At 36.6% G+C, this 24,818-nt stretch overlaps 1 protein-coding gene across 2 annotated transcripts; it reads right to left on the bottom strand.

Moving 5' to 3' along the window:
- Positions 1-33: 33 nt before the first annotated feature.
- PIGU (phosphatidylinositol glycan anchor biosynthesis class U) lies at positions 34-24,818 on the bottom strand. 2 transcript variants are annotated; one of them, XM_058175899.1, is made up of 12 exons: positions 24,609-24,818; positions 23,219-23,283; positions 20,309-20,368; positions 19,140-19,202; positions 17,260-17,369; positions 15,746-15,846; positions 14,249-14,346; positions 13,055-13,209; positions 10,873-11,016; positions 7,888-8,012; positions 6,816-6,958; positions 34-1,896 (listed from the first exon to the last, which is right to left on the bottom strand). In XM_058175899.1, exons 1-12 carry the CDS (start codon positions 24,736-24,738, stop codon positions 1,783-1,785), a joined length of 1,308 nt encoding a protein of 435 aa, XP_058031882.1. In that variant the 5' UTR covers positions 24,739-24,818; the 3' UTR covers positions 34-1,782. The 2 variants fall into 2 exon arrangements, with proteins under 2 accessions (XP_058031882.1, XP_058031883.1); XM_058175900.1 differs by lacking the exon at positions 10,873-11,016.

Consider the following 24,818-nt stretch of genomic DNA (forward strand, 5'->3'; position numbering starts at 1 on the left):
TGTTCCAATATATGAATATACAGATAATGAATGTATTATTATAATTAGGTTTTAATGTATTTAATATTGATGTATTGATCAATTAATTGAGGCAGCTGGAATGGCTCTTTGTTTTATATACATGCACACTGTTCACAATCTTGGGATTGGACAATACAGATTTTTTTTGATAATACAATGTAGAGTCCTTTCTAGACACAGCTGCAGCATTCCACATATAATACACTCTGTAGTTTAATAAGGCAAGATGTTTATTTTTAATTCCTTTTGAAAGAGCACTTAGTAAGAAATACATTGTAAAAGAAAAGCGTATGTGTGACCTGCAGAATGGCTTTGCAAACAGTAACAGATGGCATATTTAATACTAAATTCAGTGCCTCCCAATCTTATCATTTCTGCTCAAAGGTAAAAAAAAAGTAGAGTATCCTTTTTCTGGGAACTGGGAGCTTGGTTAAGTTTTGCTTAGCTTTTCTGTGATAAAAACATACTGCGACTAAAATAACAGAGAAAGACCTCAGGTGCAGCTACATTAAGTTGGAAAAATTTAAAATAGCAGCAAGTACGATACATATATACATACATACATACATACATACATACATACATACATACATACATACATACATACGAAATCTGCCCAGACAACACTGAAGGTAGATGGGAATGGACCAGCCTTTTTGCATAGCCTCTTTTCTAACACCCTCACATTTGATTGCTCTGCAAAGAGGTAACACTTTGGCTGGAATATGTATGTAATGGTCTGAGTATTGTAAAGGCTTAGCATCATGTGGAAATACATCGGTCTGATTTGGAGAGAAATTAAAAAGTTTGTGGCTTTCTGATTATTTTTGCACAAAATCAGAAAAATAAAAAAACACATATTATGCTCTCAAAATTGAATCAAGGTAGAGGAATTATTTTATGCATCTCTTAAAAAATGGATTACATAGCTCACCTATGACCATGTAGATCCATGTGCATTCCACCAGGGGAGGGAGGAGGGGGCAGGGAAGATTTCCTATATCATGCTTTGTTAATCTAACTTCCTTAAAACTAATATCCAAATAACACAGTGGTATCTCCAGATGGAGAAATACCATTTTCCCTTAAAATAAAGTGAACAAATTCCATCCACCTCGTGACCGTAATCCTAATCCTGACTACTGTCGTTTAAAATCTGGGATTTAGCTTTCCATGTCTGCCAGACTGGTTCCGACTGGTATTGAAACCACCATCTGTCTAGAGCACCGTGTCGTATCAGGCCTCCTAGCTTCTAGTATTAGCACAAGATGTTCTATGTAGCTTCCTTTTCTTCAAAGACCTCTGTAAATTTAGGCAGGTAAATGAATAGTGACAACAAAGGAAGCAAAGCAGGAAAAACCAAAATAATGCATACTATTCGTTTCCTGAAAAAAACTTCCAAACAGTATTCCCAGAAATCATCATTATCATCATCACCTACCACCTTGCTTCTAGGTACAAAAGCTCATTTTGATTGTAAGTCCCAATGCAGTTTACCCGAAGAATCTCAAGGATTGTTGAACAGGGTTCACAGCAATGCTATGGCTGGAGGAAACAGCTTTAAACAGGATATAAATGCAGTCTCTTCCACCTTGTTCACAAGTTCTTAGAACCAACTCTGTATCAGGATTAGTGTTATTCCCATATCGCAGCCTAGTCTCCATATGCAAAACAGTTTCTTCCAAAAATCAGTTTCCCGCCTACTTAAGTATCATCTTTTTTCATAAATGTCTCTTCCTCAAGTCACATCAAATGCCAGGATTATTTAAGAACTAACATAGGATCTGTCCTATCTTTTCTTATTAAGTGGATTCCATGAATGAGGTAGTATTCCCTCTGCAGGAAGGCATAAAAATAATCCGAGATGAGAAAAATCTGTAAGAGAGAGAGAGAAAAAAAAGTTGACATAACTTCCTTGAAAACAAAATGGCTGCACTCAAGAGATATTGTAAACATTAAAGCTTACCCCTATACACAGTTATACCCTATACACAGTTAGTAGTATAAAGTTACTTCTTAAAAAAGCTTTCCACTGTTATAGCAAAATCCCTAAGCATAATCTTTGAAAAATCTTTCAGGATCAGCTCCCTTCCCAAACTATGGTCACTAGCCATGGTCATCCCTGTCTTCAAAAAAGGAGTCCCCAGCCTAGTTGAAAATTACAGACCAATTTATGCTGCATCACCTGCAAAGTAATGGAATCAATCATCAACCAATCCATCACCCTCCACTTTGAAACAACCAACCTACTCTCGAATAAACAATTTGGTTTCAGAAAAAAATTATCCTGTAATTTACAACTTCTTCACTGCAAAAACATATGGACTACAAATCTTGACCAGGGCAAAGCAATAGATGCAATTTACATAGACTTCTGTAAAGCTTTTGACTCAGTGATACATGACAAATTTCTTCTAAAACTTAAATCCTACGGCATCTCCGGACCCCTCCATAATTGGATAACAGCGTTCCTGTCAAACAAACAACAAGTGGTCAAAATAGGCAGTGCCCTATCAAATCCCGCTCCTGTCAATAGCAGTGTCCCCCAAGGCAGCGTTCTAGGACCAACACTCTTCATATTATACATTAACGACCTCTGTGACCATATTATAAGTAATTGTGTTCTCTTCGCCGATGATGTTAAACTATTTAACACTACCAACAATGAGGCTACCCTTCAAAAAGACCTTGACTTTGTGTCGGAATGGTCAAAAATTTGGCAACTCCAAATCTTAACCAGCAAATGCTCTGTCGTGTCCCACTCCTCCGCTGACGGCTGGGTCCGGGAAATCCGAATCAGGCGTGCCTCTGCAGCTCTGTCCAAAGTCCTAGCAAAGTCCTCAGAGCAGGCAGGAGACCAGTAAGTGACTTCAGCAAGATAAGTTTGACTTTTTGCCTGACTCAGAGACTGCCAGAAAGTAGCTCCTTTATATAGGCCATGGGGTGTGGCACCATGACTCAGCACTCATTAAGGCCTGCCCCTCCCTTCCCTCTGTAGCCTCCGCCTCTCCAATCTTCTGATGCGAGGGTCACACCAATCAGCTGTTCTTGGGAGTAAACCCTCCTCAGGCTCACCTGCTGTGGAGGAGGGGGAGGGGTCTAGCTGCTCCGTTTGCCTGGGCATGGAGTCAGGGCTGGGGCAGGGAGATTCTCCTTCTGCAGTTTGTGTGGGCATGGAGCCAGGACTGGGACCGGGAGGCATACATTCCTCAGTGTGCGGGAGCAGGTAAGAAGGCCCCGGCTGCTCTGAGGGCGGGCAAGACACAACATGCTCTGTCTCACACATTGGGAAAAAAATCAGAACACTAAATACAAGCTTGATAGACATTACCTTGTAGATGACCCTCACCCCGTCAAAGACCTTGGAATTTTCATATCAAACGATCTAAGTGCCAAAGCCCACTGCAACTATATCGCCAAAAATGCTTTAAGAGTTGTAAACTTAATCTTGCGTAGCTTCTTCTCCAAAAACACTACACTACTAACCAGAGCATATAAAACATTTGCTAGACCAATTCTTGAATACAGCTTGCCTGTCTGGAACCCACACCTCATTTCGGACATTAATACAATTGAGCGTGTCCAGAAATATTTTACAAGAAGAGTTCTCCACTCCTCTGAATACAACAAAATACCTTATGCCACCAGACTTGAAATCCTGGGTTTAGAAAATTTAGAACTCCGCCACCTTCGGCATGACCTTAGTATAACTCATAAAATCATCTGCTACAATATCCTTCCTGTCAAAGACTACTTCAGCTTCAATCACAACGATACACGAGCACACAATAGATTTAAACTTAATGTGAACCGCTCCAATCTTGATTGTAGAAAATATGACTTCAGTAACAGAGTTGTTAATGCCTGGAATGACTACCTGACTCTGTGGTCTCTTCCCAAAATCCCCAAAGCTTTAACCAAAGACTATCTACTATTGACCTCACCTCATTCCTAAGAGGTCTGTAAGGGGCGTGCATAAGAGCACCAGCGTGCCTACCGTTCCTGTCCTAATGTTCCCCTTGATTGTACAATTTGTATGGTTATTTCATGCTTATACTTATATATACTGTTGTGTTTGACAAAATAAATAAATAAATAAAATAAATAAACAACATCAGACTGATTTATGGAGATATGGATTTACTTTATCGAAAGCCAACTGACTACATTATGCTATTACAATCAAGAAATTCCAATTTCCCAATTTCAAATCATACCCAGATCCGTAGCACAATCTATATCAGTGTTTCTCAAATTTGACAATTGAAGATGTGTAGATTGCAACAGTTAGAAAACTCCAGCCAGCTGGGGAATTCTGGGAGTTGAAGTCCACACATTTTAATGTTCTCAAGATTAAGGAACATTGATTGATATTATAGACAGAACTGGCACCAAATTTGTTCTCATTAAAATTCTCCCTGTTGGAATTCCTCTGACATCAGCAGTTTTCTCGTTTCAGAGACAAATAGCAATTACAGGAAAATGCAGCCAATACATAGCTACCTGCTATGAATATGAAGGGTACAAAGGAAAGTAGATATGAGTGTCTTGGATCCTGTATCTCTTTGCACACTGAAGAGCAACATTATCTTTTGCCAAAAGAACAACTTTAGTGGTTCTAATTCAATCAGTGTTCCAGAAAGAACATTGCTGCCTGTCTACAGTTTGTATAAGACCATGTGGGTAAGCTAAAAAGATGAAAGGATGAAAGTTTAGTGGATGGATAAGAACAAAATAGAACTAGTTTGGGTCTGGTTTCTTGCCTCTGGATCAGGATGGCTTGCCTCAATTGATGGAACTATGAATTCTGAATTGTACCAGCAAATTTTACAGGAAAATGTCAGAATATCTGTCCATGAACCAAATCTCAAGAAAGTGGATTAAGCACGAAGCAATGACCTACTGTAAACATAAAAACCATACGATCAAAGAATGATTAAAAGTAAATGTTTTGGAATCATTAAGTTTTGGCCTTAATCCTGTAGAAATATTGTGGAAGGACCTGAAGTGAGCAGTTCATGCAAGGAAGCATGCCAACAGTGCCTAATCTGAAGCTGTTCTGTAAAGAGGGATGGACTCAGGTTCCTCCAAGTTGATGTGCAGGACTGATCAACAACTACCAGAAATGTATAGCTGCAGTTATTGCTACCCCAGGGGGACACACCCGTTACTGAAAGCAAAGACTCACATTCTTTTGCCACACATGAATATGTAGCTTTGGATCATTTTCTTCAATAAATCTGATGACAATATAGTAGTTGGCCTTATGAAAAATTTGAGCACCATTGCAACGGACTATTTTTGTAAGATATCAGGGTGGTTTTTTTTTCCTTTGCAAACCCAACAAAACTTATTGCCAATGACAACTTGAGCCTTGCCAGCAATGCTCCCATTATGATACATGTTGAAATGTGGCAGTCGGTTTTAGGGACAGAAAAGCCGAAGTCAATATTGTAAGAATTTTTTTAGACTAATAGATCAACACAAAAATAAAGGCTCAGCTTCTGGATTTATACAACTAAAACAATATATGAAGATAAATTTGGAGGGACAAATACTGTATACTGTAGATCCTTAAATTGAACAGATGGAGTAGCTATGAACAGCTGATCTAATCTATGAGCTAATATTTCCACTAAAACTGTAGATTAATGTTTTGAAATATTCAGTATAAGAGGAACAAAACAAGATTGATAGCTGTATCAAAGTCATCAGTATTATGCACTGCAAAATTACATCTTAGGTCCAATTGAGTACAGTTGGCTCCATAGCTGACTATACTCACTTTTTAGCTCCATAGCTATCTCTTGTCAGCAATACTGACTAGTTATAGTAGAAAATAGAGATTTTATATAGCAATACACTTCATCACATAAGATTTAGTGATACATAACTTGCAGGAGTGCCACTTCCCTTTTCAGATGAACAACCATTAAAGAATAGGAGAGCACTATGAAGAGGACTAGTTGTACACTGGTGATTAATAATCAATTAAAAGCAGATGGGTCTAGGAAATTGGCAAGGCAATCAGGAAATTCCAGCCATGACAGAGAAAGCAGCTGTCATTCCAACCTGCCAGGCTGAACCAAATTCTCATGCAAGTAATACTCATATAAGTCAATACTGTGTTTTACTTTCCCATTTTCCCCACAACTCTAATAAAATATATTTGGATTTGAGGCAGCAAATTTTGCAGAAAATGGTAGGTTGCTAATATTACTCCATGTATATGATGACAAAATCATGCAAATGCTGTAATTACGTATTTCAGGCAGGACAACTGATAAATATGTATGTCATGGCCTCTGTGTAACCATATAAATCATTACTTGGACACAGACCCTTGGTCATCACTGCTAATGCCCGTAATTTGGAAACAAAGAACCAAAGAGTCCAGCAACCCTGACAAATATTGTGACAGCACATTTGAAAGATGGATATTAACTAGACAAATTGTATTTAAAAACTTGCCCTAGAAAAACTGATATATAGACATACAAAGTTATTAAATTTGGTCCGATCATTGGAAAATGCAAGGATCTACATGGAGATATATTAACTGAATTAACTGAATTCCTATTTATCTCCACTCTTAACTCTGGAAAGATCTACAGTACTTGTTTTTTTTAATATATAAAAGAAAGCCAAGAGCCCAAGAATATATGTTTTTATGTTTAGTACTATCAAATATGTCTAGAATGTCTAGTATCTTAATACTGATATAAAACAAAGGTTTTGAATCAGAGTGCCTGTGAGGGCTACTTAACCCAAACGCAATATTTTGTTTCACTAACCTGGCCTACATTGAATGTCAATGTGATTGCATAATAAAAATTGGAATTTGCACTTCCTGCATAAATCCAGAGATGCCATAAAACCGGAAACAGCAGGGAACACACAATGAGTACACAGGAAAGTATGAAGACATTCCGCAAAACTGCAACAGAAAAGCAGAGGCATTATTAAAGCTGGTTAATTGATACAATGAGGCATTGTTGGCTTGTCCTATCTTAGTTACAATGGGTGGCACATACTAATTTAGAGGGTGGGTGCAGAGACAGCTGCTACAGACATCCCTTTCTTAGAATCGGTAATTAACCATAGTTCCTGTGGGGGACGAAAACTTTGACAGGTTTATTTGTGCAGACTTCCCAACTACACAGGCCTAGATTCCACTTCCTGAATTGAAGCAAGTGCAAATTACAAAATACAAGGATATCAAAATACAATATGGGTGGGTACTGGGTAGAAAGCTAATTCTGGACTGAATTCTTCCTGTTCTAAAATAAAATTCTAAATGTTCTAAAATATAATATATTGTAGAATATGGTACTGTCTCCCACCACCCTTTTAAGATGCATTACTTAAGTCAATGCCTAGCAATTAAAAATATATATTTAACATAAGTACTTTAATTCATTGATTTATTTTTAGTTTTATATTTTATAACAAGAGTACCAAAGTGATTCAACAATACATTGAACCCATAAAGCCACACAGTATTCTCTGAAAAATCTTGTTTCAGATAAATACATCAGAAGAAAAAAATAAGTAGAGAATATTGCTCAGTTTTCATGAACCAATTATTCACATTTTTTAACTTTCCCAATTGGAAATGAGATTCACCATGTGATGAAATTAACACTCCATTGCTGTATCTGCTTCATTCAGAAATGTATCAAATCAATTTGAGAAACCAGGCCCTGGAAGCAGATTTTGGAGCTCCTTAGTATAGAGAAAATGGCTGAAATCCAAATAGATGCACTTATGAAAAATAATGATATCTTATTAGATATTCTTCCTGGCCCATTGACAAGATAAGACCATTATGCACAACTACCACATTAATAATAATACAGAACTTACACTGATATAAGTGGCTCCAGAGAGGAAGGAAGGCCATGTAGAGAGCAATATCACCTACAGTTGGATAGGACTTAAAGATGGAAATGATGGCCAACTGAACAAACATGAAGAACATGGGATGTTCCCTAGAAAAGAAACAAAAAAAACCTGTAAGTAATTGGGTGACTGAGTTGCTGCTGTTCTTCTGGTTTGTATATTCTGAATTACCACAGTTAATTAGCTTTAATGCACAATATTTATTGGTGTCTCTGTGCAGATTGCTCTCTCAGTATTGAAAATATAGGAGCCATTAGAGCTTCTGATTTATTTCATCTATGGATGATGTATGCAGGCATTTTATAGTCTGAGACAAAACAGAAATGTAGAAACATTACCAAGCTGAAGTGTTGTTTTGGATTATTTCAGTAAAAGTCAATTAAAACCAATTGTTTGGTACTAGCTCATGCCTGGAGGGGATCAAACCCTTAATTTGTGTAACTTTTCTTCTAACAGTGCATTATTTGCCTTAGAAATGAAAGCACTGCTATATATTAAAGCGCTGCCACATCTTCTTTCAAAAGAGGTTCTGAGAATACTCAATGAAGATTTCATTGCTCTCCTAGGTGGCTTCAGCCATGGAGAAACAAGGGAAAGCTCCCCAGCCTCCTTCCATAACACTTAATCTAAAGAGACTCTCTCTTATGAGACAGCTATTACAGGCAGTCCTTGACTTACAGCCATTCATGCAGTGACCATTCCAAGTTACAAGAGGACTACAAAAAGTGATTCACACTTATGACCATTGCAACATCCCGATGGTCATGTGATCAATATTCAGATGCTTGACAACTGGCATGTATCTATGACCGTTGCAATGTCCCAGGGTCATATGATCACTTCTGATAAGCAAAGTCGATGGGAAAGCCAGATTCATTTAACAACCCTATTGCTAACTTAACCACTGCAGTGATTCACTTAACAACTGTGGCAAGCAGCTTCCGGGTGGCGCCACCCTCCTCGTTGGGTGCTAATTTATGGCACTCCGCATTGAATATGGTAGAAGCCGGATTTAACAACTGATCCCGGCTTCATTTCTCTCTCTGGTTGAAAGAGAGAGACAGAGCAAGGGGGAGGATTTGGGTAGATTCTCCTAGGGGCTTTGTTTTTGTAATACAAAGCCCTGAACGGTCGAATCCCCTTATTTACCCCTCCCCCACCTCCAGTATTCTCTGCGCTCCTGAAAAAGCAGGAAAAGAGGAGGGTGTCCACTTCTGCTAACAATTGATTTCTTTTTGTGGATACGAAAAGCAGGCGGAAGAGTGTGAGGAACAATTATTGGTTTGCAAGTATTTTTGATTTTCTGACTTCCTCCCCCCCTTCAGTTTCGTTTTAGAGAAACTGAAAGCAAGCGATACATCAAAGGAGCTTTGCTGTTGAATCGAAACTGAATGGAGATTTTATCTTATTGTGTTTGACTGTGGACTGTTGGATTATATTACGCTGTTTAAGTACGTTACAAGGGGATTCTCAGCAGGAATTTTGTTATGGAGGTTCTTTCAGAAGAATGGGTTCGGGACGTTATACAGGACTACACAGAAAGAATGTATTTAATTATTCAAAAATACAAATTGATAAAAAATGGGGACGTTTTGGATGAGAGTTTGGAGCAAATTAACCAGTGCAATTATTCGGAAAATGGAATGGAGGATATACAAATAAAAGTGGATAAATATGAAGATTTGATCGTGAAGAAACAAGGTGATCTAAAGAAGTTTTCTTTAAATAGTTTGGATGAGCTGCCTGAATTTGTGCTACAGGAGATTGTCCTCAAATGGAAAAGACTCACAAGCTTAATGTTTCCCAAGAGTTCTCTTTTGGACTGATGGAATATCGGCAGTAATTTTTGGATTTCTGGACATAAGGAATTACTAGGAAATATTGTGATTGACTTTTAAAAGGAGCAACGAAGGAAAGACAGAGATTAATGCACCAAAAAAATGGCAAGAGACAAAAGTATTATTTTGAAACAAGGTTTTTAAAATATTAATAGACAAAATATTAGTGTCCCGAAAGGCAATTTGTGATTATAAAAGACTAGATATTTGGATATACTGGACTTTGATGAGGAAGGACTAAAGTTGAATAGATATTGTAATTAATTAAATAATATTGTAATTTTCTCTATTGAATTTTATAAATTTTATAATCTGTTGTATTGAATTTTAAATAGAATATTCTTGAAAGATCTTATGTAAGAAGGACTTGGGGAAATTATATGGTTATATGGTTATAGAAGTTATAAGGAGATATTCTCTGAACTGGATTGGATTTTTATGCTTTAGCTGGTTTTAAATATTTTAGGAATAATTTGTTTTACTGATTTATATATTTTATTACTGTTTATTGTTAATTTTTTGAAGGATTTGGTTATGTAAGGAGGAAGTCAGAGTTAGAGAGGGAGAATTGGTATAATAGTTTTGGGGAAAAAATTTTTTTTAGCATATGTTTGTTTTATTTTTAACTATACCTTGTGTTTCTTCCGGGAAGCCAGGGGGGAGGGGGGAGGGGGTTTGTGAAGGGAGAGGGGTTGGTGGGAAAGGGGAAAAAAAATTTTTTGTAAAACTTTTTGAATAAAAAAAAAAAAAAAAAAAAAAACAACTGTGGCAAGAAAGACCATAAAATGGGGCAAAGCACACTTAACAACTATCGTTTTTAGCAATGGAAATTTTGTGCTCAGTTGTGGTCATAAACCAAGGACTACCTGTAGTGTATGTATAAGACAAAGGAATTAGAAAAAATAGCTATTGCTATATAATGTCAGTAACCATAAAAGTTTAAGTTCTTAATAGGGAAAACTAAACTGTTTAAATTATTTTGAATCAATTCTTGAAAGTTTAATTTTTAGTTAAAGTAAGGTAATATAAAATATTACCAACAATTAATCTGACCTAAACTAGCATATTACAATTATGCAAATAAATAAATAAATATCAAGAAGCTGCTTACTTTAATTTTAGCGCCAATGGAATAGTGTAGAAGAAAACATTGATTTGAAAAACACACACAAAAAAGAGACTGAAATGTTCAAACATTTCAGCAAAGAAGTACCAGAAAAGGCCAACATTGGGTGTCAGGTCTGGAACAGAAAGGCTGAAATTGACAGAATAATATCATCATTAGTGAATTATCTGTATCTATAAAATTATACTCAGGTTCACAAATAACTTCCAAAAGATGCCTGGGTTAGTATGTTGCAGAAAACACTATAAACAGGAAGTGTTTCTGTTCATTATGAAGACATGAAAATAAACAAAGGGTTTTTTAGAGAAACTTTTAAGATTCTTTTGTTTGTTAACCTCTTAACAAGGTTCTCTCCTTCTGTCTTCCCCCAGATCATCTCTATGAGATAGGTTAGCTCAAAAGAGAGTGATTTACTGAAGAAACTTCCCTAAAGCTGGAAGGAAGGATTATATATTTATTTCTTTTCAACTATGATATAGAATGTCTGTTGTCCAGAAACATACTAAGCCTAAGCATGACTGGTCACAGTGATTTCCAAGGATCCAGTATGGTCTAGTAGTTAAGGCACCAGGTTAGAAGCCAAAAGACTTAGTTCTAGTCCCGCCTCAGGCATGAAAACTGACTGGATGACCGTGGCCCATTCTTTCTCTCTCAGCCCAACTTATGTCACAGGATTGTTGTGGGGAAAATAGGGAAAGAATTAGGTATGTGTATCACTTTGAGTTATTTAAATAAAAGGTGGGATATTAATAAATATATAAAATAAAAATAAATAAAACTTGCTGAATTCTGAACTAGTTCACTGCCAGAGTGATGAAGTAACTGAGCCCTGATTCTCCAGCCTAGTCAACTACCGTATAATTGCTCCTCTCAGTTGCAAAATGAAGTATATTTTACCAATCATATCCAATAGAAATAAGGTATTAGCATTCATCTGAAAATATTTTTGATTTTTATTCAAGAAAATGAAGTCCACTATTGCTTGCCTTTTCACAACAGCAAGTTTTGTTTCTTTTAACAATTTTATTTTGGGTTTTGTAGGGGTATTTATTAGTAAAAAAATATTAAAACCCCTCAATAATAAAAGAGCAGAAAATAAACATCCACTTTCAGTACTTCTCCACTCAAAAGACAATTGTATAGATAATACAGAGTCACTTGGCTGAGATGGATGATGAAAGAAATTGACTAAATGAATAAAATAAAAATAAATAATATATTTGAATTTTATCATTTAATAATTTCTCATGTGTAGCTCATATATAATCTAAGATTATGCTGGTCTTTTTCCATAGAGTGAAACAAGTTGCAAGACAAATGTCAGTAACTATCATCCAAAACTAGTAAAAGCAATTTGAAAATCGTATTTCTTTTCTACTGTCATTTACACTGTCATTTCTGGGAAAGTCAGTATTTGGAAACAAAAAAAATTCAAAGACGCTAAATAGACAACGTAGTCCAAAACACAGCACTATATGGATTTTCCTATGAAATAATCCTGGCAGGTATCTATGGAGATTTTCACTCATCCAGGCCATGGTTGTCCCAAAGGTGGTTTTCAAAAGGCAACTGGACTTTTTGTTTTTTCTTTGAAAACTGTTAACTTCTTCTCTAAGAAGCTTCTTCATTTCTGAAAGAACTGGAAGAACTGATGGATGAGAAAGGAAACATTTAAAAAAAAAAAAAGGAAGTCCAGTGATCTTTTGAAAACCACCTTTGGGACAATCCTGGCAAGTGCTAACCGAACCTACTTTTCAAAAGCCACTGAAGATTATTCATCTTTTATATGCAGCTTTTTACATGCACTGTTGCGTTTGTAAATATAACTTTTCTCTTTCCACAGAATTTAAACTGTGGATTTTTTAATCATGCAGTCCACAATTAGAATGCCATGATAACTTAATCACATTTTTGTTTCACTGAACTAATTAAAGACTTCTCAGGTCATTCATATCAACAAAAGTATATTATTTATCCAGAATACTGAAGCAAGAAATTGTCTAATTAATAAGGCATTGAACAAAAGAAAATGTTTTAAAAACAGAAGGTTTAATTCAATTGTTTTGTTTTGTTTTGTTATGTTTCATACTTTGAACTCATAACTTGGGAAAGAGATCTTTGTCCTATATGTAGGTGGTTATAATGCAGACAAACAGGATCTACTTACATGAAACCATAAACAGATGGAATGAAATCCCATGAATTGAGGACGAAGAATGAGAGACAAATTATCACTATCAGACTTCCCAAATATAATCCCGCATATTGCATAGTGTAAAACCAGAACTCCTTGCTTTTCATTTTCACTGGTATGAACTGCCGCTGGAGAGGGGAAAAGTGACAACAAAGTATAGTTTTGAAATGTCTGTATGTAATTTCGTGCAAGCAAAACATGTGAAAAAACTTTCTTTCAATTATTTAACACATTTACTTCTGATATTAAGTGAAGACATTAGAAGAAAAAAAATTGCTACGGGGGGGGATTCACTCTCAAGCTCATATAAAAACCAGGAACCTATTGTGCATACAATTGCATAGTCTTTCCTGCATAGGAAGGAATTGATCTAGGTGAAAAAAACCATCTGAATAGATCTAGAACGTGAAAATCCATCTTTGCAGAGGGATGGTACAGGATACCTTGAAGGAGATAATAGTGGAACTACTCTTCTTTGTTTAATGGTTTTCTATACACAATAGCATTGCCATTCACAAATTTGCTGCCTGCAAATATAATTTTATTTATTAAATTTTTATGCCGCCTATCTCCCCTATAAAATATGACTCTGGATGGCTTATTGTAATGCAAATTAAATACTCCATTGCAATAAGGGTTGAGGCCTGATGAAGGCCTTTATCAACTTTGGTTGCCTTAGTGATTGAGCTTAATGGGAAGAAAAAAACAGCAATGTCAGGCCTGGAAACCATGACAAGCAGATCAACCCTTTGGATTTTCTTGCTCTAAAAGACTTTTGAAACTATTAACCATACTAATCTTCTGCACTGACTCTGAATTAGGAGTTGAGAGAACAGTATTACAGCAGACCCCTTGCAAATCTTTAGTCAGAGAAGTGGGAGAGAGGTAAATGAAAGAGAATTACTGCCAGCTGCAGTTGATTTCAGAGAAATAGCTGCGAACAGTGGTTCACTTGCAGCAGCACAGATAATTCCCCAATAACTTTAGTCACAAGTTAAGATCTCTGATCCTATGAAGATGATTTGCAAGCAATTTTGTTTGCTTTCTCATTCTAGCCATCAGCTAGCAATGTAGGTATAGAGTTATTCCTCTGCAGGACTAGCAATTCATGGTGGCTAATCTTTTTAAGATAATAAAAAAATTCATTTGCTCTTATGGAATAGATACCTGTAATAAATAGAGAACGGCTGGTGCAAACAAAGTAAGAGGATACAAAGACTGATACGTTGCTAATGCCAGAAATATAGCACTCAGAAAAGTACTACCTGCAAAATAACGAGAAAAAGGTGTAAATAGCCAGTAACAACAAACTTCTGGGTGAATATGAAAACATCATCTCTTGTATTTACAGTACTTAATATTTATGGCAAATCCATATAAAATGTGGGCTAGCACAGCAATTCTGAGTAGAGACGTTGTGAATTCCGAACTAAACTGTAAAGTCTAAATGTTGGTGCCTCAACTATAAGGCTGTAACGATCTCAAAAGGAATCTAGTTTTTAAAGGCAATGGCTGCACTGGTTCCCTTCATCAATTAAGTTAATACTGTAACTCTAAACTAAGAGCAAGTGGTCTTGGTGCCTGGATGTGACCTAACTCTTAATCTCACTAGACTTAGCTATTAGAAACAAATGAAGACATGATAGAAACCAAGAGGTAATGATATTTGTATTAATAACAATTCTCCCCTTTTCCTGTCAGGAAACCATCAATAGCAGTATAATCAATATTCCCTTTTGGTCCTTAGAAACATTAGTAATTGTGTCACTTCTGAGGAAATCTAAGTTTACATGTCCGACATGCAAATATAGGGCTAGAGCAAGTGTAACTATATTAACACATATTACATATTCTCACTGAGAGGAAATTATTTTATTTATGCAGCCCAGGTGATTCTGCTGAGCTTTGCATTATTTTTCTATTTGCTTGTTTACTCAGTTCTATAATTTTATGCTGTAGCAGAACTATCACGCAATTTTAATTAAAATGGATCTCAATATTCCATTATTTAAGATATGGTGTGCAAGAATATATTAAAAGCAGATGTAGATCACTGCTTCAGATTTAATCCGATATAAGCCACAAAAGTGTTACACAAAAACGCAAAAAAATTAAATACGTTAATAAAAAAAACCTTGGTGGTTATTTCAGTGGCTGTTCCCAGTCTGGACCATGCAATAATTAACACTGAGACAAAGTTCCAATTTTACAAAAGTATTGTTTTGCCAACTTCAATGTCAGTGAAAAATGGAAGATGACCTGGCAGGTGGCACAAAGACTAAATGTGTTTCATTAGGGCTGCTTTTGAAAGATCCTGACATTACCTATCATGATTGTTGATCCTACAATCCAGATCCTACAAAAAAGTAACTCATGTGAATACAGGACACTGTGATACAACAGAGGATGTGGTTCATGAGACATATTTTATATCTTCCAGATCAGCATCATGCCAAGACTGCAATCAGCTTGGCAACACCCGAGGAAAACGGAAGAGAGGCAGATGCTATAAAACTTGGTGCAGAACATTCCATGAAATCTGTAGATTGCTGATATCCCATTGGAATGAACAGAAACATCTGCAGTTGACCAAAAACTTTGAAAAGAATTTGTGCACAGCAGTACAAGGGAATCTATTATTAAATGAAAAACAAAGTACATTACCTTTTATTGTTGCCAAAATGAAGAATGCAATTATAGCATTGTTGATGGCACAGGTGGATTTTGCCACACAAGACAACACAGTGTATGGATTCAATAGGTAACTGGAAAAAAAGACATCCAAATTCACATATATATGTCAATTTTCCCCCCCTCAAATTTGCCAAACAGATGCTTCATGAGGGGTTTACAACTGGAATTGATATGGAAGATAGAGATATTCTCCTCTTTCATTTTTGTCACTCTGCAACTGTATTTGAAGGTATGCTATCTCAATCCACAGGTAAGATCAAGTCTCAAGATTAATAACCCTTATTAATCTTGATGGATATGTCCTCCATGAATTTATCCAAATCTGGTTAAATTCCATAAATGAATAATGTACTGTGTGAAGATAGGTTGTCTTTTGCTTGTCCAAAATCTCTTTTCAGTCAACTTCAATGGATGAACTCTAATTCTACTATTTTAAGAGAGGGAGAAAAACTTTATCCACTTCCTACTTGATTTTAAACACCTTAATCATGTATCCCTGCAGCTGTGTTTTCTTCAAGCCAAAGAATCGCGAACATTTGGGATTCTGCACTCAATCACAAAACCAGTATATGAAGAGAAAGTGAATGGCTTGAAATGAAAGACAAACAAGTTGTTGTTGGATAGAGGTGATGGCCCTCAAAAAAGATAAAAGTGAGGCACTGTGAACAAATGCAATGTACTAAGAATTGTGCAGACATAATACAAGCAAGAATAGTTTTTAAAGTATGGAAAGGTATACTTAATGGTGTTGGTGTAAAATAAGTTTCTTTTTTCTCTTCTTTCCTGTCTTTAATTGCATCTGCTAAACACTTCTTACTCTTTTATGATGCTTTACATAATATTTGCTTTCCCAGAAGGCAATAGCATGTGGATAGGTACATAATAACAAAAGAGCTGACACATTCCAATCACTAGGAGCCCTCTCTCCTTTGGCAGATAAAACATAAGAATAATCATTACCTTTATAATAATAAAGTTTTCAGGAATAAAAGTATTCTGACTCTTTCACCAGGCAACTGTATACCTAAATATTTGGTTGTTTAAATAACTCACTTTGGGCATTTTACGTTTGTTTATTTTTGATGCCTTTGAGTCCGTCATGATTCCTGGTGATTGCCTGGCCATCTCTTTAAGGTTATTTTGCAAGATTTTAGAAGTGGTTTGCCACTCTTTGGTTTGGCTGGCCCAAAGTCACAGAGTTGGCTTTGTGCCTAAGACAAGAGTAGAAAAAAATCTCCTATTTTCTAGTCTGATGCCTTAATCACTTCACTAAACTGGTTTTCTTATTCGGGGTATAAATCTAATTTAAACAAATCTCAAACTCTCAGCCGAGAAACACTACTCAATCACTCAAAGTCATAGACTTCTGAAAAAGCAAAATAAGAGGCACAGTGTCTTCAAAAATAAAGTAAATGTTCTGATGCTCTGTGCAAAAGGAAAATAAACTAACTAGTTTCCAATCTCTATTGAAAAGCAATACTTACAACAGTGCTACTTTGAGAGGAACATAGTACATTTCCATAGGAGTCCGGATAAGCTCTGCAGCATCAGATGCATATTTATCCAATTCTATTAGCAGTTTTTGCTTTTTAAACTGAATACAAAGAAAAAATGTGTAAGTAAGAGTAATGTATTTGTTTAGCAATTGTGCCCATTTTTATGATGATTCCTGCAAGAAATACTTATCTCCCTGGATTGTTATCCAGGTTTATAAATTCAGCATTTACACCAACTTGACTTATCATTACATAAGCCCTTATTCTTTTGTATTGACAAGATGCAATATATAGTAAAATGCAGCATATTCAACTCATAACTGGATAACTTAATCATGCCAGCTATCTTCAACACATTGCTTAACATGTATTTCAAGTGGCTGCTGGCTTGTAATATTGTGTCCTCTGCTTGTGATTGTGAATAATGTGTTCCTAACACATTGCCTGAAACTTCTGTCTGCAGCTAAACATACAAAATTATCCTAAAATATGCCATAGGTTATTTCAGATGGTTTCTCCAGTTGGAAACACTAGAAGGCACAAGCAATACAGCTGAGGGAAAGGGAGCAGCCAGCTATTATTAAGAAGCATATTCATGACAGTTCATGGATTATACTTATCAATTCATTATTGTTTACATTATCTAAATTGTAACACCAACTAATTGGAAATGACTCTGAGCACTGTATAGTAACATTTGGAAATGTCATAAAATGTAAGATATAATAATAAAAAAATAGATTGAAATTAAAATGGGTTTACAAATGGCCCAGGATCTGCCAAAACCCCCAAATTTTAACATTTCCCTGAAAGGGAGGGGGGAGAATGATATTCCAGAGATAGGAGTAGCAACATAAGAAGCATGTCTCCATGGCACTGATGAGATCCAGAACATGCTACCCTGCCAGATCTTATGCAATGAACAAAATATGCATAATTATATTTAAAGATTTTGGTAGAATTCATTAATCTTGAAGACACATTAAATTAGTTTTCTTCTGCAAAAAATAAACATCCCTTGTTCTTGATTTAAGCACGCACCCTAGCCTTTAAATATAATTGTGTATATTCTGCACATCCTTTAAGATTTGGCAGGGCTAGCATCAGCCCCATCATTGCCATGGAGGCAGGCTTCTTATATTGCTATTCCTATCCCCTGAAACAGCATTCCTCCCCTTCACTTTCAGGAAAATGTTAAAAATTTTGAGGTTTGGGGCAGTGGTGGGTTTCAAAATTTTTTACTACCGGTTCTGTGAGTGTGGCTTGGTGGGCATGGCATTGCTTGGTGGGCATGGCAGGGGAAGGATACTGTAAAATCTCCATTCCCACCCCACTCCAAGGGAAGGTTACTGTAAAATCCCCATTTCCTCCCGATCAGCTGGGACCTGGGAGCAGAGAATAGATGGGGGCAGGGCCATTCAGAGGTGGTATTTACCGGTTCTCTGAACTACTCAAAATTTCCGCTACTGGTTCTCCAGAACTGGTCAGAACCTGCTGAAACCCACCTCTGCTTTGGGGCATATTCTGAATCAATCTAAAAGTAGAAGTGCTGGGTGTTCAACATGGATTGAGAGTAGCTCTGCCAATAACTGACACATGAAATCATTCAAAGGAGCATGTTGAGTGGAATCCAGCTCACTGCAAGGCAGCTCCAAGACAAGGTGTCTGAGCAGACCAACCTTCCTCAGCTGGATACTCTGCAAATGTTTTCTGACAATTCCCAGGATTCTCAACCCAAATAAATAATATGTAAAATATCAGGAGGGAAAAAACATTGCTGTATTTAGAAATAGAAGCTGGAAAGAAACAACAGTATGAAAAAAATGCCTGAAAGTAATATAAATAAAAATTGGCACTTTTCTACTCACCAAAACTTTGTTGTAATCCTGAACAGCTAAATAAAGGGCTATAGCCGTCAAAATATCTGTAAACTGAACGGAAAACAAATCAAGAGAATACCAAAACACAGGTTATTTTTTTAATGCAAAATTGTACTTTTAGTGATTAAAAAAGTGATTTTTCTAAATTAACATCAGGACTGTCTGAACAAATTAGTTCATATTACTAATGCCCTGGCTAGATAGGTTAGAGCAGGGAAGCTATGGGTAGAATTAATTTCACAAGAAAGCATCAAGGAACTGTCTCAGTATTGCTGGTAGTGGATTTACAGTGTTTTCAACTTGCCAGCAATGGATTTTTTATACACATCCCTGTGGCTAAGTGATTTCTATTTTAGATAGCTATGAATGGGTGATGATGAATATAAACTTTGAGATGTCCTGACCTCAATATAAATGAGTGTGAAACTTTTTTTATATACATTATTTACATAAATAATCAATAAATTATTTAGTGAATGTACTCTGGGATATTCAGTATTATCAAAAATACTTTTGGAAGATTTGCAGTAAAAATCAAAAAATTACAGTATACCAGAGTTTCTTAAACAATTTCCAATGCCTTGGATAATTATTCAGCAATAGGACAGCTTACCCTGAATGAAACTAGAGTTAACAGATCTGGGCTGCAAACATCTGGTCAATCACTAGATAAAAGCAAAAGTATAAAGCTACAGATCTGGACAACCACAACAGGGCAGCAAAGAGACAAAAAATTCTGCCTGTATCTCTCTGTTGCCAACTATCTATCATCCAGATTTTTGCACTCCAGATGTGGTGTCCTATCGAAAATTTCTGGAAATATACAAAGGTAAAGAGATCACAAAGATGAACAATGCTGCTGTACATGTAATGCCAACCAATTTTTCCATATACGGTATGTTTGTTTTAAAAATACACATAAAATATCAATGTTATCCTAAACATGTTTTTTTTCCAAGAATCTTACTAAGTTCCATAAGTTCCTAATGAGTTCAATGAATTATATTTACTTATTAAGTGTGCTTAGACTTTCAGCCAGATTCAGGTCTTTAAAAAAGTGTATATCTTAAGTTAAAAAATGTGTTCTATATGCAGAAGAAATCAAAGAATAAATTCTGAAAAGAGAGCCAATTATTTGATGGTTGAAAATTACATACCATAAACACTAGTTCAGCATAATCAATCAGGAAATGAAAGAGGTATATTATAAACGGTGTCTAGGAAGGGAAAAAAAGAAACAATTATCTTAGACAACTTGTCTTTAGATCAAAGCTTATTTATTTATTAATTGTGGAAATGATAGCTATATAGTATCTTCTAAGTATGGTTTTTACAAAAATCATTAATGCAAAAGTAATTCACTGCACAAGTCTAAGACTGATGTGACAGAAAAAATACTGAAGTAGACAGGGCAATACAGGTAGTCCATGACTTACAACCATTCATTTAGTGATCGTTTGAAGTTACAACACCACTGAAAAAATGTATGACCGTTTTTCACCCTTACGACCATTGCATTTATCCCCTTGACTGCATGATCAAAATTCAGGCATGATCAAAATTCAGCTGGCAACTGGCATGTATTTGTGACAATTGCACTGCCTCAGCAAAACATGGGATCATCATCTATAACCTTCCTAGCCAGCTTTCAACAAGCAAAGTCAATAGGGGAAGTTAGATTTGCTTAATGACTGCATGATTACTTAACAACTGCAGTGATTCCCTTAACATCTAAGGCAAAAAAAAACACCTTGTAAAATGGGGCAAAACTCACTTAACAACTGCCTTGCTTAGCAACAGAACGACAATTGAGCTCAATTGTGGTCGTACGTCAAGGGCTACCTGTAGTCCCAACTCAAAATTTGCTATTTAAGGGCATGAACTTAGTTTGTACTATGGCATACAAGAATTATATGCATAAGTCTGCAAAAAAAGATAGCTTATATTTTTAATTGTGATCATTTCAGTCTCATAAAGGGAAAAATATTACTTTTGTACAATGTTAATATTTTAACAGCTGTGTTATTACAGCTGTTAAAGTAAAAACTACAATATTAAAGTTACAGTGACAATGACTCATAGTATGAAAGTCTACTAATGGGTTTTTATGATAAATGAACTGGAGGATAACTCTTCCCTTCCAAGCAAAATGCTTCACTTTAGATGTCATATCAATTTCATTTTCCTTTATGCATGGCTACAGCAACATAATTTAGGCTTATATGGTGCCCCATAATGCTTTATAGCATTCTCTATGCAGTTTATAATTGTTGTGGTCTGCCAACAGCCTGTGGAGCTGGCAGCAGAGTAGGACAGTGAGGCGGCTGGGGAGGAACATGGGCCAGTCCTGGAGTCTGGGGAAGGATTGGATGAGGGCTCTGCGTCGGAGGCAGAGATGGGGCTAGGGCCATCTGGGAGTTATGTGCGGACTCCAGAACTCCAGAGTCGGACACCAGAGAGGCAGAGGAACAGGGGGAGCCTGTTGCTAGTGTACGCATGCGCAGAGCTGCCAGAAGACAAGAACAGTTAAAACAAAAGGGACGAGTCAGGAGTAAGGCTTGGAGATGATTGGCCCCTCCCATAAAACATAAAGGAAGAGCAAAGGCACGTGGGCCTTTGCAGGAAGCAACGCTGTGAATGGTGTTGGTTTGTACTTTGAAGCTCTATTTTTGACTCTGTGTTTCAGTGTGGCCTTGCCAAGATAATTGCCAATTAGGTCTTTGGCAGCATGTTAAAGAAGATAAAGGTGGGTGTTTACCAGCCTTATCCGAAGGACTGTAGCAGACGTCTGTTGGACTATTTATAAACTCTTGGTGATTCAGCATGTGCTGTGAATGAAAGGAATTCACAGCCGTTAAAATAAAAAAAGGGTTTTGGGGACTAATTGTATGCTTTTTACTATATCAGGAAGCCTAGGTCAGAACAATAATGTAGAGGCATTATTTTGTATATTGTCCCCAACAATCTGGGTCCTGATTTTACTGACCTCAGAAGAATGGAAGGCTGAGTCAACTTTGAGTCCTGTCAGGATCAAACTCCTGGCTATGGGCAGTTTGCCTGCAATACAATTGCAGTTTGCCTGTCCTGTGGAACGAGCTTCCCCCCCCCCCCCGGGCTTCGACAACTACCTGACCTTAGGACCTTTCGCCGCGAACTTAAAACCTATTTATTCCATATGGCTGGACTGGCCTGATTTTAAATTTTAAATTTTAATTGTGGGTTTTAAATTGTTGTAATTTGTATGGGGTGTAATGTTATTTTAAATTTCTGGCATACTTGAATCAGTTTTTTAAGGGTTGTTTTAATTATGGTGTATGTTTCTGTTTGTATTTTATTTGCCTGTTCACCGCCCTGAGTCCTTCGGGAGAAGGGCGGTATACAAATTAAAACATCATCATCATCATCATCATCATCATCATCATCATCATCATCATCATCATCATCATCATCATCATCATTATTATTATTATTATTATTATTATTATTATTATTATTATTATTATTATTAACCACTGTGCCACAAGGGCTACCAGGTAGCATAAACAACAACTCACCATTTAAGTTTCCTAAAACACTCTGACAAAATATCTATGAAACTTTTTGCTACTGAACTGACACTGTAAGGATAAAATTTGGTAGTTATACGTTATTAATTATACATGTGGTAAGCAGGTTCCTGAGGGAAAAAAGACCTGTTCCTTTTCTCCTTATGCCAAGAACATGAGATATATTTTGCATCATATAATTGTATCTATTTATTTCATTTTAACTAATATTTTATATATCTTTTTCCATTTTGTAATAATATTCCCAAAGCAGGAAATAATAGACTTTAACAAATAACTTGAGATGCCAGTTTTGAGTTATTTCTATTTAAAATTTAAAAATAAGTATTCCTGTGAATTGCATTTGTGTGTCCACCTATGCACTCAGCAGCTCAAGTGAAAAGACAATATAATTCTATTAAGCCCTAAAGATTCTTTAACATTATATTCTCATCTTTAATATAAAAAGCATGTTATATAACGATATCAAAGCAGTTCACAGCAAAAACTGTATATACTTACTTCATGAAAGATATCTCCAGAATACGGAGATACACCCAAATCAAGTAATGCTAGTCCTTCAACCACTGGAAAATAGAAAATAAGTTCTTGTTTATCTACATCCTTCTTAAACTTGCATCGCTCTGAACTGCACACAGTTCTAGACATTATCAAGAACAAATTAGTATGACCCAAGGGTAGATAGCACATAAGCTTCTTCACTTTCTATACAATTTGGTTATTAAGTTTCTTACAAAATTGCTAGATGACTACATCTCAATTTTAGTGCAAAAGACATCATTTATGTTCTAACTTTTTGCATCCCAGAGATTTGGGATGTCTCAAGTGTCAAAGAGTGTGTCAGTACTTTGACTTGTAGAAATAAAAGAAACTCATCTAGAAGAAAGCCTATTTATGATACTTGGATCTAAAGTGTGATTTACCTGCAGCTTAGCATGTTATATGAACCTTTTGGTTTGGAATAGAATAGAATAGAATAATTCTTTATTGGCCAAGTGTGATTGGACACACAAGGAATTTGTCTTTGGTGTATATGCTCTCAGTGTACATAAGGAGAATAAAATACATTCATCAAGAATAAAAAGATAGAAGACTTAGTGATAGTCAAGGTTACTAATAAACTATCAAATCGTACTAGGAAACAAATAAAAACAATATAAATTGAAAGATACAAGAAACATGGTTATAGTAATAAGTGGGAGAAGATAGATGCTAGTAAGGAAGAGAAAAATAATAGTAATAGTCTTAGTAAATTATTTGACAGTGTTGTGGGAATTAGTTGTTAAGCAGAGTGATGGCATTGGGGGTGGGACTGTTCTTGTGTCTAGTTGTTCTGATGTGCAGTGCTTTATAGCGTCGTTTTGAGGGTAGGAGTTGAAACAGTTTATGTCCAGGATGTGAGAGGTCTGTAGATATTTTCACAGCCCTCTTTTTGACTGGTGCAGTATATGTGTGGCTTGGTGAAATTCTGGAGCCTTCTTAACATCTCAGGCTAAAAATCACAAAGGCTAGACAATTTCTTGGACAAAGCCGTTAGAAAAACGAAGCTCCTTGCAAAGAAACTCCCCAAATTCCTGCTGCTTTCCTTCTTCCTTCCCTATGTCTATTTAACCCTGCGATCTCAAGGCTCGAGGCTTAGTCCTAAGAAAAAGAGGAACTCAGATAGGTTAGAATACATCGCTCCAAAGCAGCCAAAGCGTCCTTGACACCAATATATCGTTCCCAAGGTAAAAACCCGCTCGCTCACGACCACTCCAAGGCTCGCGAGGTCGGCGGGCGGGGGGGGAGAGCGACGCCCCACGAAGGCTCAGGGCTTCCAGGCGTCCAAGCTCCTGGAGATGCCCTTTGAGGACCACCAATCCCCACCCCCGTCCCCAGCCGTAGGCCTCACCTCGTTTCCAGGCATTTAAAGGAGACGCCACCTCCACCCTCTCAGAGATGAGTCCGGCCAGGCTGGAACGGAATAAAGCGGCCCGAACCGTTACGGCTACCAAAAGCACCAACATTAAGGGAGCCGCCATTTTAGCGTAAAACACCGGCCTAAACTAGCAGTAGTTCCCACGCTAGTCTGTTGCATTGGGGATCTACAGGACAGGTTACA

The sequence above is a fragment of the Ahaetulla prasina genome, chromosome 3 (assembly GCF_028640845.1).
Source record: "Ahaetulla prasina isolate Xishuangbanna chromosome 3, ASM2864084v1, whole genome shotgun sequence".
In the NCBI taxonomy this organism is placed as follows: Eukaryota; Metazoa; Chordata; class Lepidosauria; order Squamata; family Colubridae; genus Ahaetulla; species Ahaetulla prasina.